This window comes from Panthera leo, chromosome D3, assembly GCF_018350215.1.
Source record: "Panthera leo isolate Ple1 chromosome D3, P.leo_Ple1_pat1.1, whole genome shotgun sequence".
NCBI classification, from domain to species: Eukaryota; Metazoa; Chordata; class Mammalia; order Carnivora; family Felidae; genus Panthera; species Panthera leo.
The window spans coordinates 80,011,455-80,027,084 of NC_056690.1; the positions used below are offsets into that span (position 1 = coordinate 80,011,455).

The 15,630-nt window shown below is 36.6% G+C and overlaps 1 protein-coding gene across 8 annotated transcripts in view; it reads left to right on the forward strand.

Annotated features, from left to right (window-relative positions):
• The window catches only part of RELCH (RAB11 binding and LisH domain, coiled-coil and HEAT repeat containing), a 114,456-nt gene that overhangs the window by 11,982 nt on the left and 86,844 nt on the right, over nucleotides 1-15,630 (forward strand). For 7 of the 8 annotated variants that reach the window (XM_042910355.1, XM_042910350.1, XM_042910351.1 and 4 more), the window contains exon 2: nucleotides 12,721-12,810. In XM_042910355.1, coding sequence (XP_042766289.1) covers nucleotides 12,721-12,810 — 90 coding nt within the window. Of the gene's footprint in view, nucleotides 1-1,405; nucleotides 1,463-12,720; nucleotides 12,811-15,630 lie in introns of all 8 variants that reach the window. The other variant, XM_042910356.1, reaches the window with a different exon arrangement.

The following is a 15,630-nucleotide window of genomic DNA, read 5'->3' on the forward strand; positions in this document are numbered from 1 at the left end:
CTGAGCCACCCAGGTGCCCCTCGCTGACTAGGTTTTTTTTTTCTTTTAAGATGTTAGTTGGAGTTTATGCCTCATATCTGTGTCTTCTTTCGTACCTGGAACCAAAGCCTAAAGTAGGCAATTTATAAATGTTTATTTTACACGAGTATTGAAAGGAGACCATGTTTTGTCTTTGTGTCACCAGCGCCTAACACCATGCCGGGCAAAAAGCTTTGAATAAATGTTGAATATGTGCTAAAGAAATGACCTTTAGGTAGATAGTAGTATCCTCTAAATATGTGAGTTTAGCATATTCCTTGTGAGAATTAGCCTTTCCCTCTGTAGCCTATTCCCTCAGCTTTGCCTGAGCAAAGCCCAGTCAAGTGTGATCTTTCTGAGGCCATTCACATTATCACGCCCAGCTTACCTGGAGCCTGGGAGATCTGAACCTCCGTGCCCTGAGTTATTATTCAAGAGAACTTAATGGTTTAGAGCTCAGGCCTCCACATCGGAGAGCTTGACTTTGCATTTCTGCTCTGCCACTTGCTAGCTGTGCGACTCTGCATTGTTTCCTCAACTGTAAGAGGCAGAGGGGGGTGACTCCTCTCGTGGAGGGGCTGTTATAAGGTTAAAGAAGGTTACACGCGGAAAGTGTCTGGCACAGCATCTGGCATAGAACAAGTGGTCAAAACATGTTAAAAATGCAACAATAGTAATTTTTTAATGTTTATTTATTTTGAGAGAGAGAGCGCGCACATGTGCAAGCAGGGGAGGGACACAGAGAGAAGGAGAGAGAGATTCCTAATCAGGTTCCACGCTGTCTGCACAGAGCCCGGCGTGGGCTCTCTCACGAACTGTGAGATCGTGACCCGAGCTGAAGTTAGGAGTAGGATGCTTAACTGACTGAACCACTCAACTGCCCCCAAAATATAATAATAATTATTGATAATAGTTATTAATACCCCTCCCTTTTGCCTGACAACTGTTCATATGGCAAAATCCTCCAGCACTATAGAAGATTTAACTTAAATAAATAGTTTGTTATAAAGTTTCTGCATTTAAGTCTTTTCTTAAGGTTTAGTCTTGTGACTTTGAAGCCTAGCCCATTGTGGAATCTTGTGACGAAGAGAAAAAGACAGCTGACTGCAATCTGGGAGACTTGGTTTCTACTCCTGCCTTACTCACAGATTAATTCATTGAATCTTTAACATACAGTGATCTGATTGTATCATTGTTATCTATATACATGACTTAATTCCAGTGACTTACAAGCTTATTTAAGGCAAGGACCAACTCTTACCAAATTTATATTCCCCACTGAGGATTATTAAATACTGAATGAATACATAGTTCTGTGTTCTCATCTGTGAAAATGTGGGGGTTGGACTATCTCTAATACTCTAGTTTTCAAATATTTTGAACGTAGGGGTCCGTGAAATGAGCCCCAGCATTGGAGAAAAATTGAGGATCAGAAAATATAAATGTAAGTTTTGTCCTTGCCAGATCTGTAAGATCCATACTTAATTTAAGTGGTTAACATATTAAAATGTTTATATACAACCTCAGGTTTAAGGATAATTTATTATTTTTCTATATATTGAATTTCTATAGTTTATATTTCTTTGTTATTTACTATGACATAGATTTATTTAGGCATGGTTCAGTAAACCACCTTTACAGAAAGAATTCAAATATAAAGCTAATTGTTTGGTAATACTTTTCTCCCTATCCTTTCATTATGAATTGGGTACTTTCATGACTTTTTAATTATCAAATGCTCACATTATAAAAAGTATTAAATGCCTTTGGGGGTAAAATACCAAAATACCAACAAAACTAGATGGTACAAAGAAGAGTATATAGTGAAAATTTTTAATTCTTTTTTTTTTTTTTATGTTTATTTATTTTTTCAGAGACAGAGAGACAGAGCATGAGTAAGGGAGGGGCAGAGAGAGAGGGAGACACAGAATCGGAAGCAGGCTCCAGGCTCTGAGCTGTCAGCACAGCTGACAGAGCTGTTGCTTAACTGACTGAGCCACCCAGTGCCCCTAATTACAGTTAGTTTTTAAAGTACTATGTAATTTCCATAAAAGATACCTTTTCAGTTTTTCGAACTGTTGTAAAAGTATATCCTGCCAATAGTGCTAAAATATTAAAATAAATATATGTGAGACTTTCATATGTGATTTATGAAATTAATCTGCATGCTTTATAGTCACACTGCATATAATGAATTTAGTTCTCAGACCTAATTTGAAACCTACATACAGGTTTTACCGGTTTGCCAACTATGATGAAACTTCTGAGCCATTCAGTTTCTTGAGTTATAAAGTGAATTATTGAGAAGTTACATAACCCTAGAATTTGAAGAAATGCTTTGTGGCATACTCCATATTAGAATATGATAGCTTCTTAATAAAAGAGGTTAAAAGTTTCTTTCTCTTTTAATAGTATTTAGAAAGGCACTTGCCTTGGAAAAGAATTGTGGCTGAATTAAAGAAGCATGTTTCTCTTAAGGCTATAGTATTACCTGTTATTAGTCTGAAAATCCAAAGTACTTTTACAACATTTGTTATAGGTTATTTCAGTCAAAATTGAAATTATTTTCTTCATTACTGGTTTTTTTTTTCTGAAATAGAACAAATTTAAATGAATTAGGAGATTTTTACTTTTGTGACATCTTATTATTTAGACAGGTGTCAGATTTAGGTTTTTTTTGAAAACATAACGTTGTGGTTGGCTTGGACTAAAAAAACATTTAGAAAATATTTTTCAATGGCCATAATAATGCCAACTTGAAAACTGTGTGTATGTTTGCTTTCCCCAAGGACTTTCCCATTATACAGAGGAGTTCTCTGAAAATTTCAGAGAAATACTAACAGTATAATGGAGAAATAATGTATGGTGGTTAAACAGCTCTAACCTAGGTCTGTATGTATGATTAAACATAATATGAAGAGGAAAAGAAAGACATACTTAGAAAACTAACATTAGATGGATACTTAACATTAAAAAAATACTGATCTGAAATCAACAACCAACAGCATTCTTTTTTTTTTTTAAGTTTATTCATTATTTTGAGAGAGAAAGAGCAGGGGAGGGGCAGAGAGAGAGAGGGAGAGAGAGAATCCCAAGCAGGCTCCATGCTATCGTCATGGAGCCTGATGCAGGGCTTGAAGCACGAACCTTAAAGTCATGACCAAAGCTGAAACCAAGAGTCAGATGCTTAGGCAACTAAACCACCCAGGCACCCCACAACCAACATTGTCCTTAGCATTCCATGAAAATCAGGAATAAAACAGTGAGGACTGATGTCACAATACCAGAATATTGGTTGATAAAAGTTCATCCTATTGGGTATACATGCTTTATACATAATACACATGTTGGAGAGATCAGAATGAGGAGCTAAGATGTGACTAAGAGTAGAGGATATAGTGCTCAAGTGGAGTTTCTGGTTAGGGCAGTAATGGCCAGATAAACTAATATCAGAAAATCTAGATGTTAGATACATGGTCAAAGAATGTGAATAGAAAATTTGCACACACACTTAAAGTAGATGGCTAATATATTTTTTCAAAGAGTGTTCATGTTCACCAGGAACCAGAGATGCATAATTAAGGAAGGTATACTTTTATGGTATGTTAAATTGGTGAGATTAAAAATAATAATACCAAGCATTGCCATTACTACAGATGGAATTTAGATTGCTGTATATACTTATTTTGGAAAGCAGTTTAAGGAATATGTATCAATAACCTCCATGGTAAAGCAAATTCTCACCATATAAGCTTTAATTTCAAACAGTAGAGGGAAAACATTAAAAGAAATTTTTTTTTGTCATTTAAGACAATAATAGCTATTTTCTAGTGTTACAACTCTAATATTAAAATCTAGGAGTCAGTGGATCCTAGCAGTGTTTAATTTAACAAATTTTATTATTTTTACTTTTTTTTACTTTCTTTGTCTCATATCTAGATATTTCTCAACCCTCTGTTCATCCAAAAATCCATCCTATTTTTTATGCTTTTCAAATTAAGCTGCAGATAACAGTATACTTTCCTCTAAATACTTTAATATGCATGTCATTAATAAGAGCTCAATATCTAGAATTATTTTTCTTTCAAGGTAAGATATAAAGACAATAAGATATAGAAGTCTTTTTTTTTTTTTTTTTTTTAATGTTTATTTGTTTCTGAGACAGAGAGAAACAGAGCATGAGCAGGGGAGGGGCAGAGAGAGAGGGAGACAACAGAATCCGAAGCAGGCTCCAGGTTCTGAGCTGTCAGCACAGAGCCCAATGCAGGGCTCGAACTCACAAACCATGAGATCATGACCTGAGCCAAAGTCAGTCACTCAACCGACTGAGCCACTCAGGTGCCCCAAGATATAGAAGTCTTAAGTGTACCATTTGATGAGTTTCAACCAAAGAATACACCTGTTATAACCCAAACTCCTGCCTATGTATATATTACTTTCACCCCCGAAAGTTCTCTCATGCTCCTTCCCAGGTAGCACCCCACTCCAAGAACCACTATTATGATTTTTTTCTGCCATAAATTACTACTGCCTGTCCTAAAACTCCACTTAAACAAAATTGTACAGTATGTACTCTTGTGTAAGGCTTCTTTCATTCAGCATATAAAGCACTGAGGTTCATGTTGTTGTACATACCACTAGTTGTTTTTTGGTTGCTGAGTAGTGTTCCTGAGTACAACTCATTTTTAATGTGAACTTTTTTTAAGTAATCTCTCCACCCAACATGGGGCTCGAACTCATGACCCCGAGATCAAGAGTAGCATACTCTACCAACTGAGCCAGCCAGGTGCCCTTTCAAGGTGAACTTTGGACACTTCTGTGTTTACTATTGCTGTTATTTCTTGGCTCATGCATAAAATTATGCTGTAATGAGGGATACTGTAATATTTTGGGTTTTTTGTCATTTTTGTTTATGCTGTGTTGAAACTTAAATTAATAGCAAGTTATTATTTATCAGGTATAATTAAATTATAAGGAAATTAAATGCTTCTCTGGATACAAACACAGTGTTCTAAGAAGAGTGCTACATATGGAATTTTACTTAGTTCACCTTAATAGGAATTTAAAGGTAAGGTACATTGATAATGACCTAGCTCTATTTGAAGAGTGGAATCAGGGGCGCCTGGGTGGCTCAGTCGGTTGGGCATCCGACTTCAGCTCAGGTCATGATCTCGCAGTCTGTGAGTTTGAGCCCCGCGTCGGGCTCTGGGCTGATGGCTCAGAGCCTGGAGCCTGTTTCAGATTCTGTGTCTCCCTCTCTCTCTGCCCCTCCCCTGTTCATGCTCTGTCTCTCTCTGTCCCAAAAATGAATAAACGTTAAAAAAAAAAAAAAACTTTTAAGAAGAGTGAAATCATTTCAATCATTACCACGTACTGATTGTTTTAAAAGAAGATGATGAGGGGGTGCCTGCCTGGCTGGCTCAGTTGAAGAGCATGTGACTCTTGATATTGGGGTTGTAAGCTTGAGCCCACATAGGATATAGAGATTATTTTAACAAAAACATTTTTTTTAAATGGGGGAACCCTATGTGGGGTCCAAATCTATGTTTCTATAATTTGCATTGAGTCGTCCATATTGTGCTTTCTCAACACAGCTGGTCTATTTCCTTACATCAATATAAATAGTAAGTACTGTGTAAAGCGGCTCATTTTAATAAAAGACAACCTGGCCTCTAGTTTTTCCCTTTTTTGCATTAGCCAGATAGGTCACCCTTAGTAAGTATCAGCTTTGATTTCTTCACTTAAGTGAGAATGTTTATATAGTGTTCTCTGTTTAGGGATACTTACAAATCTGGTGAAAGCTAAGGACTCTCCCCCACCACTACCGTGCACTTAAAGCACAGAACCTGTGAGGCTCCTCTGTTCACCTTCTGTATCTCGTAATACAAATTCAATAAATGAAGTCTGTAGGAGTCATTTTGTTTTCTCTTTTTTACTTAAACCCACATCGTTGTATTAGCAGGACATGTGGTTCTACATTAAAAACGTAAACTGAATCTGACCACTTCTCACATTTCTGCTGCCACTTTTCCGGCTTAAATCTGATGATTATCTCTTACCTGCATGACTGTAATAGCCTCTTTTTAAAATTTTCATTGTATCGTTTTTTAAGTTTTCATTTAGATTCCAGTGAACGTGCAGTTAATACTAGTTTCAGGTGTACACTTTAGTGATTCGTCACTTCCATAAGACACCCAGTGCCCATCGCGAGTGAGCGCCGCTCCTTAATCCCCATCACCTGTCTCACCCATCCCCTCTGGTAACCATCAGTTTGTTCAACAGAAAACATCTGTTTCTTGGTTTGCTTCTCTCTCTCCCTTTTTTTTCCCTTTGCTCGTTTGTTATGTTTCTTAAATTCCGCGTATGAGTGAAATCGTATGGTGTTTGCCTTTCTCTGACTTACTTCACTTAGCATAATACTCTCTGGCTTAATTGCTGTGTCTACAAACCACTTTTGCATATGGCATATTTAAGCCAAATATATGAGCCAAAAGGATTTTCTAAGAATCATATGCTTTGTTGTTTCTCTTTGTATTTGAAATAAAATTCAGACTGTTTACAGTGGGTTTCAGATTGTTTACACTAGCCTCTGTTGTTCCTGACTCAGGTCTGTCTGAAACTCTTATACCTCATTCTCACCTCTTCAGAAGGGCTTTCTCTGAGCACACTAGTATTACACCCCAACCTGCAACTACCTACTCTTCTGGCCTTCTTTTATTTTCTTTATGCCATTTTGATCCTCAGAATTAATTAATTGATTGATTGATTGATTGATTTTCTTTTTTACTTAATGTGCTCGTCTCCACTGTAGACTTTTCTCTAAGAACGGGGACCTTGTCAGTCTTGCTGACTCAGAATCCCTTGCACTTAGGATGGTGCCTGACAGATAGTAACAGGGTGTGAAGGGTGTTCAAGTGTTAAGTGCAGTTCACTAAGGCTTTGCCTAATTGGAATATTTGAGTCTCTCATTTCTATTGTTTCCTAAACAGGAAAACAGCAATATATTTTGATAATAAAGGCCCCAACACTTGCAAAATCCTACAGTGTCTTCGGAGTAGGAAAGCTAGGCAGTTGTGTACTATCTTGGAAACAGTAGAAAGCTGAGCTAGTGTTTACTAAGGAGGAACCACCTTCCTTGAAAGCTTCTTTGGAAAACCAGTTCTGCATGTGTAAGTGTAAAATTTAATATAGAAAGAGATTCCTCTGCAAAATCGATTTTATTAATGTATTTTACAGACTGGTTCATTCCCGTACACTATTATAAAATGTCCTTGCTGGTCCTTTACATCCCAGCCTGCCTGACCCCTCGTAGCTTCTATACAGTGAAATCTTACTACTTACACCATGCTATGCCTCCACTTTGAAAACTCCATATACTTGTTTGTTCTTCCTCTCATTAGTTAACTTGGTGGACATTTATTCTTTAGGGCTCAGTTTAAACTGTTTTCTGATTGGGGCACCTGGGCGGCTCAAGAGGTTGAGCGTCAGACTTCGGCTCGGGTCATGATCTCACGGCTTGTGAGTTCGAACCCCGCGTCGGGCTCTGTGCTGACGGTTCAGAGCCTGGAGCCTGCTTCAGAGTCTGTCTCCTCTCTCTCTCTCTCTCTCTCTCTCTCAAAAGTAAATAAACATTAAAAAAAAAACTTTTTAAAAATATTTTCTGATTGAAGCCTTCCATGGCTCCATTGAATCTGGGAGTCACTGATAGTGAAGTGGAATCTAAGAGACAAGACAGTTGTGTTTAAAAAAACAAACAACAACAACAAAAAACAACTACATCACAGAGATCTAATAAGAGTTGAGATATTTTTGTATAAATTAATTTTTCCTTTTCTATCATTATACTTTTCTGCATCATACTTGATCTTTTGGCATACTATGTCTTTATCTGTCTTTTCACTGGGTATGTACCCAGAATCTACAACAGTACCTGGCACAGATTATGGTGCTTCGTACGTGTTTCGTGAATGAATAAATGATGGAACATTAAAACCACCCTTAGTATGGGAATCATATAAAAACAGGCCTCAGGCCTTGGCTGGCCAACCGCTGTTCTAACACATTATTTCTTTTAACAAATGAATGCTTTTAAGTTATAGAAAATAGGGAAAGCAGTTCTTTTCAAAACGTGTTTTGAGTAACATTATCTCCTTGTGGTAATAAATAGGTACTCAAAAAAGGAATGTGTTAGATAAATGATTTGGGGAAATGCTATCTTATTTTGCTTTACCTCATGACTTTTATGATTCTTTGATACACTGATGTGCAGTATAAAACCTGAGGTTACACACATACACACCTGTATTTTTGTTTCTTTCTTTTTTTAAAACTCTTCTTAGGAGCATCTTGAGGCACAAGGACCTTTGGTGAAAAGTATTTAGGGAACTGATTAAGTTTACTTGCCTTCATTTGAGAAGGATATTTTTGTTGAATACAGAATTTGAATTGCATTTTTTCTCATTGCGACTCCAGAGTTGTTCCTTTTTTTAAATTAATAGTTTTATTTAGGCAGAATTTATCTTAAAATTCACCCATTTAGAATGTATGATTCAGTTGTTTTTAGTATATTCATAGAGTTGTGCAACCATCTCCTAATCTAAATTTAGATCCTATTCATCACCCCAAAAAGAAATTTCTCACCCGTTATCACACATCCTATTCACCTCCATCTTCCAGCCCTAGGAAGTTACTTAATCTACTTTCTACCTCTATAGTGTTGCCTATTTTATACATTTCTTACATGTAATATGTGGCTATTTTGTGACTGGCTTCTTTCACTTAGCATACATTTCAAGCTTCATCATGTTGTAATATGTATCAGTATTTCAGTCCTTTTTATTGCTGAGTAACAGTCAGTCGTATGGGTGTATATGCTACATTTTATTTCTCCATTCATCAGTTAATAGGCATTTTGTTCTTTCCACTTTTTTTGCCATTGTGCGTAATGCTGCTGTGAACAATCACATACAAGATTTTGTGTGGACATATGTTTGCGTTTGTTTTGCATGGAAGAGGAATTGGCTTGGGTCACCTGGTACCTCCAGTGTTTAGCCTTTTGAAGAATTGCCAACTATTTTCCAAAGTGGCTGCACCATTTTACATTCCCACCAGCAATATATGAGAGTTCTAATTTCTCCACATCTTGGCAAACACTTGGATTTTTTTGTCTTTTTATTAAAGTAAGGTATAATTCATATACCCAAAATTCATTTAAAGGGTACAATTCAATTGTTTTAGTGTATTTACAAAATTATACGATCATTACTCTTCTGTATTCCAGAACATTTTCATCACCCCTAAAAGAAATCCTATATCCATTAGTAGTCACTATTCATTCTCCTCTATCACCACTGATCTATTTTGTGTTTTATGGATATGCCTATTCTAGACATTTCATATGAATGAAATAATACAGTATGACCTTATGTGTCTGGCTTCTTTCACTTAGCATATTTTCAGGGTTTATCTACATTGTAACATGTGTGAGTACTTTTTCCCTAATACTCCATTTTATGGATATACCACATTTTATTTATCCATTCATCACTTGATGGACATTTGATTCATTTGTGTTTTGTTGTCATTGTGAATAATATTGTGAGTGAACACTCATGAACAAGCTTTTGTGTCAATGTAGGTTTCCATTTCTCTTGGGTATATATATACCTAGGGTATATACCATATGAGAATTCTATGTTGAGGAACTACCAAACTTTTCCAAAATTGTGGAGCCATTTTACATTCCAGCCAGCAATGTATGCAGTTTCTGCTTTCTCCACATCCTCTGAAATACATGTTAGCATTGTCTGCTTGATTATAGGCATCTCGTGGGTTTGAAATGGTAATTCATTGTGGTTTGATTTTCATTTCCCTAATGACAAATGGTGTTGAGCATCCTTCAGTGTACCCATTAGCCTTTTGTATACCTTATTCTTTTACAAGATTGCTTCAGCTTTGGGGGTGCGGGGCTGGCTGAGTCGGAAGAGCATGCAGCTCTTGATCTTGGGGTCGTGAGTTCAAGCCCCACATTGAGTGTAGAGATTACTCAAATGAATACACTTTTTTTTTAAAAAAGATTGCGGTGTGCCTGAGTGGCTCAGTCAGTTGAACATCTGACTTCTGCTCAGGTCATGATCTCACAGTTCATGGGTTTCGAGCCCTGCATCCAGATTTGTGCAGGTGGCAGGGAGCCTGCGTCAGAATCTTGGTCTCCCTTTCTCTCTGCCTCTTCCCACTGTTGCTCGCCCTCTCTCTCTTTCTCTCTCTCTCTCTCTCTCTCTCTCTCTCAAAAATAAACATTAAAAAAAAAGATTGCTTTTTCTAGGATTAACTTCTCAATATTTGCAAAAGAAGGTGGGAAAAGTCAGCAAAGATTTTTTTTAAATTTTTTTTTAACGTTTTATTTATTTTTGAGGCAGGGAGAGACAGAGCATGAACAAGGGAGGGTCAGAGAGAGAGGGAGACACAGAATCTGAAACAGGCTCCAGGCTCTGAGCTGTCAGCACAGAGCCCGACACGGGGCTCGAACTAACGGACCGCGAGATCGTGACCTGAGCCGAAGTCAGCTGCATAACCGACTGAGCCACCCAGGCGCCCCTCAGCAAAGATTTTTTTAAAATAGGGATTGCAAGGTTTCCATTGAATCTGTGTATTAAGGATTTTTGCTGCCCTAACATGGATTGATCTTCTCATCTCTGAGCTTGGGGTGTCTTTCTTAAGTATTTTATTCTTTTGTATGTTATTGGAAATGGATTTTTTTTTAAATTTTTTTCATGTTTATTTATTTTTGAGACAGAGAGAAAGACAGAGTATGAGAAGGGGAAGGGAGAAAGAGAGGGAGACACAAAATCCAAAGCAGGCTCCAGACTCTGAGCTGTCAGCACAGAGCCCAGTGCAGGGCTTGAACTCATGAACAGCAAGATCATGACCTGAGCCTAAGTTGAACACTTAACCAATTAAGCCACCCAGGCATCCCGGAAATGAAATTTAAAAATAATTTTTTTTTTTTTTTTTTTGCCTTAAGATTGTTCATTGCTAGTATCTAAAAATTTGAATTTTGTGTGTTGATCTTATCTTCTGCAACTTTTAGAAACTTACTTCTTAGGTCTAATTCTCTTTTAGTGGGTTCCATAGTTTTTTTATATTTAAAATAGAAATAGTTGTACTTCTTCCTTTTCAATCTGGATATCTTTGGTTTCATGGGGTTTTTATGAGGAATCAGCAGTCATTCAAACTGCTGTTCCCCTATATGTAAAATAATATTTTTCTCTGGCTGCCTTTAATATCTTCTCTTCTTTATTTTTGGTTTTCAGCAGTTTGATTATGATGTGCCTAATTTCTGTTCTCTTTAACTTCATTAGTGTTTTTTCAGCTTTTTGAATTTGTATCTGTCCCATCTCTTGTCTTACCTATTGTTGACCCCAGTTTCACATTTATCAGATCTTTCATTATTTTCCCATAGGTCCCTGAGCTCTTAATTTCTTTTAATCTTTTTTTTCCTCTCTGTTCTTAAGATTGTATAATGTCTATTCATCTATCTTGAAGGTCATTGACTCCTTCCTCAGTTATTTCCATTTTGTTATTAAACTGTTTAGAGGATTTTAAATTTCAGATAATTTCCTATATTCGGATTTCCATAGGTATTTTTGATATTCTCTGTTTTTCTGCTAAGACTTTTCTCCTTTTTTTTTCATTGTATGCACATATTCTTCTACTTCACTGAACATAGTTTTAGTAGTTATTTTTAAATCTTAGTCTATTAACTCCAATATCTGGATTATCTTCGGGTTGGTCCTCATTGATTGTGTTTAGTCTTGAGACTGGGGCACATTTTACTGGTTCTTGTGTATGAAGTAGTTTTGGACTGTATGGTGGACAAATGTGTGCTATGTTGTTATATTTTTTCAAAAAGTGTTGTTTTTTTCATTGGAAATTATTTTCTAGAATTCAGTCTGCAAACTCTCAGACAGTAGCTCAAATTTCATTTCAGTTTTGTCTTGTTTTGTTTTGTTTTGTTTTTTGTCTTTAACAGGACTGGTTGCAATCTGCCTGTGTGCACATTGTTAAGGAGTTAGCCAGAGTTGGGAGCAGGGAAACTTTTGTTATTTTAAAGTAGTTTAATTGAGGGGTACCTGGGTGGCTCAGTTGGTTAAGCGCCAAACTTTTAATTTCAGCTCAGGTCATGATCTCATGTGAGACTGAGCCCTGAGCTGGGCTCCACACTGAGTGTCGAGCCTGGTTGGGATTCTGTCTCTCCCTCTCTCTGCCCCTCCCTTGCTGGTGTGCTCTCTCTCAAAATAAATAAATAAACTTAAAAAGAAAATAGTTTAATTGGTGTGAGCACTTTTACCTTAGTTTATTGTTTCAGTAAAATTTATTTATTTATTTTAGAGAGAGAGAGCAGTAGCAGGAGCAAGGGGCAGGGAGAGAGAGAAAGAGAGAGAGAGAGAGAGAGAGAGAGAGAGAGAGAGAGATTGACTTTAAGCTCCACATGTGGAGCCTGACATGGTGCTCGATCCCATGGCCCTAGCAGAAATCAGGAGTTGGATGCTCAACCAACTGAGCCACCCAGGTGTCCCTGTTTGAGTAGAATTTAGAATCATAGTTTTATTAACTGATAATAATCATAGGTAAGTGATTTCTAGTGTTTTATCTTGACAATTAAATAAAAATAAATTTCTTTTATTTTTCTCATTATTACAGATCGAGCTGGGAGCATCAGTACTCTTGATTCTTTAGACTTTGCAAGATACTCAGATGATGGGAACAGGGAAACAGATGAAAGAGTGGCAGGTGAGTAACATTGTAAAGACAGATTTGGATTCTTTCACATTCAAGAAATAATAAAATGACTTGAGGAATTCTCTTCCTTCTACAGTTTGGTATATGAATATAATTATAAAAGGTAATACCAAAGTTATGTCACTGATTTATTGGCTATAGGGAACATCCTAATCCCCAGCTTCCTCTCCCAGTCTTGCTGTGCATTTCTGGTTATGCATACCTAAAATTTGCTTAGTTCTGTTTATGGGCAACAGTTGACAACCATGTACTTCTCTAACTGGTGTAAAACCGTTTCCTTTGATCTTCCAAACCAGAGCTGATATTTAGGTGTTATATATCAACACAACACTACTGACTGTGAAAATTGGTTGAAATACTTCCGTGCTGGTTGGTCAATAAAACTTTGTCTTGAGACGTGTAAATGCTCCTTAGTCTTCACAGCATCCCTCCAGAAATTTCCCTTGACCTTCCTCTGTGCCAGAAAATAAAGGGTTAATATGTGGCACAGCAGAGGCCTCCAGGACATTGTTTATTCCAATAAGAAGACCAACACTCTTTCTAAATGCTTGGTTATTCATACCAATCTCCTTCCCATCTCCACCTTCCCATCAGTTCTGCCTTCTAGGCAGCACCATTGTATCTGTAAGAACTTCAGAAGACTAATTTGTACTCACTGTGTTCTGCCCTCATCTAATGAAGCCAGTAGGATGCTGGTCGGGTCCACCCAGAAAATTACCAATGTAGCAGGCTTGGCTCCTTTAGCGTCCAAATAGCTGGTACCTGTCAGGTGCCTCAAAGCTGTGGCTATCTGTAATTGAAGTCATTCTTGAGTGCTTTATAGGAATTGTAGTTTTCGTAGAACATTGGTTCTTAGATGGGGAAAGCAGACAGATATCAGTTAGGTATTTTGCTCTCCACCAGAATGGTGAACCCTCCTGGTACAAGAGGGATGCCACATGGGACAGATGGAGCCCATGGGGGCAGTATGGGATCAGGGAATATCCATAATGTCAGGGAATACCCACAATGAGGGTTCCTTTCTAGACCAACTCTGTTGAATTTTTCTTCCATTTACTGTGAGAAGTTTATTACGATCTACCAAATGTTTACCTTTCACGGTCATTATGAATAAAAGTGAGTGCCAATTTTTATGTAGCACTTGCTCTATTCTAATCACTGTTCTAAATGTGTATTAACTCATTGACTTTACAGGGTTGTCATCATCCTCTCCTCCCCAGTAAACTGAAGACACTCAGAGGGATTATATAAGACTTAAGTGGCAGGGCTAGAACTTAAATGCAGATAGCCCAGCAACAGAGCCCACACTGACTGTCCAATACACTACCTCTTAGCAGGAAGAATGAGGTTTGACCTAATTAAAAATGACATTTCAATATATGATTTTCATTCATTGCTCAAGAATAGAAATAATGAATAATTTTAAATCTCAGATGATATTGTATGTTGTCTTAGGAAACAAAACTGATGAAACTGTTTTCAGTTTAGCAGAAGCTAAGAGGATTCAGCAGTGTAAATAGTAGCAATATCAATTGAATGGGGGAAGTCACTGGAAGAGTTTAATGTGGCTCCCTATGTGAAATCATGATTTAGTCATAAGCATTATTTATTGACTGTTGTATCAAAACAATAAATCACATCAGTAATATCTTAAAATTAGCAGATTAAATGGAAATTATTTGAATACTTTGGGGACTAATTTATCTTACTTATTTTATTATTTGTTAAGTATTGTGTTGTATAATTATATAGTATATGTTAGATGTTAGATATTTTCTGTTATATATTAAATATTAAATACATGGTAATTTATTAGACTAATCAAATATATCTGGTTTTGTACATTGTGTTATTGTTCAAATGGTTATGTAATTAGAAAGTAACTCCTACCCCAAAATTGATCACATAATTATCTTATTTCCTTTAATTTCGAAAACCTAAATTTTAGATTTAGTCAGATTTAAGGGGTTCATCATTATTCTCATTATTTAGGTATTTTAGTGTTTCTGTTTAGGGGAAACATTGATGTAAAAGCAAAATGTTATATAACCAAACATAACTAAGAATGAAATGTTGTAAATACATGGTGGTTTTGACCTTGTAGTTTTAATCTACAGATTATACTCTGTGTCTAGGTTTAGGGAGATAAGGTAATTTTTGATCATTATACAGTGCTAATATGGAAATAAATGCTATCTTTCATCTTCATTGGAAAAGGGAAGGAAAACATGTGTTACAAGAGAGTAGCATTTAGACCTAGCTTTTGTACCATTGCCTATTATTGAACCTAGTATGTGATATGTGGGTGACACTTTATGAAAAAGTTTCAATTAATCACAGTTCCCATTTTCAAAAAGATTTTTGACTCTTTGCTAATCATTGGTAGTAACTAAAAAGCTTATCAAAAGACCAATAATCCAGAAAAGATTCTGTCATCTGTGACTGGTTCCCATGTAAACCTCACTATGAAAGAACAGAAATGTCTTTATTAAATTTTTCTATACTCATCTTGGGCAGAAGGAGTTTATAGGTGACACAGGTATCGATTTGAGTTCATTTTCAGCATCATTCTTACCATCCTTTTCCTAAGTTTAAAAACCTGGTTATTTTTTCAAGTCTGTATAGGTTTTCTCCAAAGAGGAAGACATCTCAAAATGAACTAATGTTTCTTGAGCGTCTGCTCTGTGCCAGGCACTGTGCTGGAGTGCTTTGTGTAAAATATTTTATTTATTTAAGCTTGTTAACAGTCCTGAAGAATAGGTCATGATATCCTTATTTTATAGATCAGAAAACTGAGGCTCATCACGATTA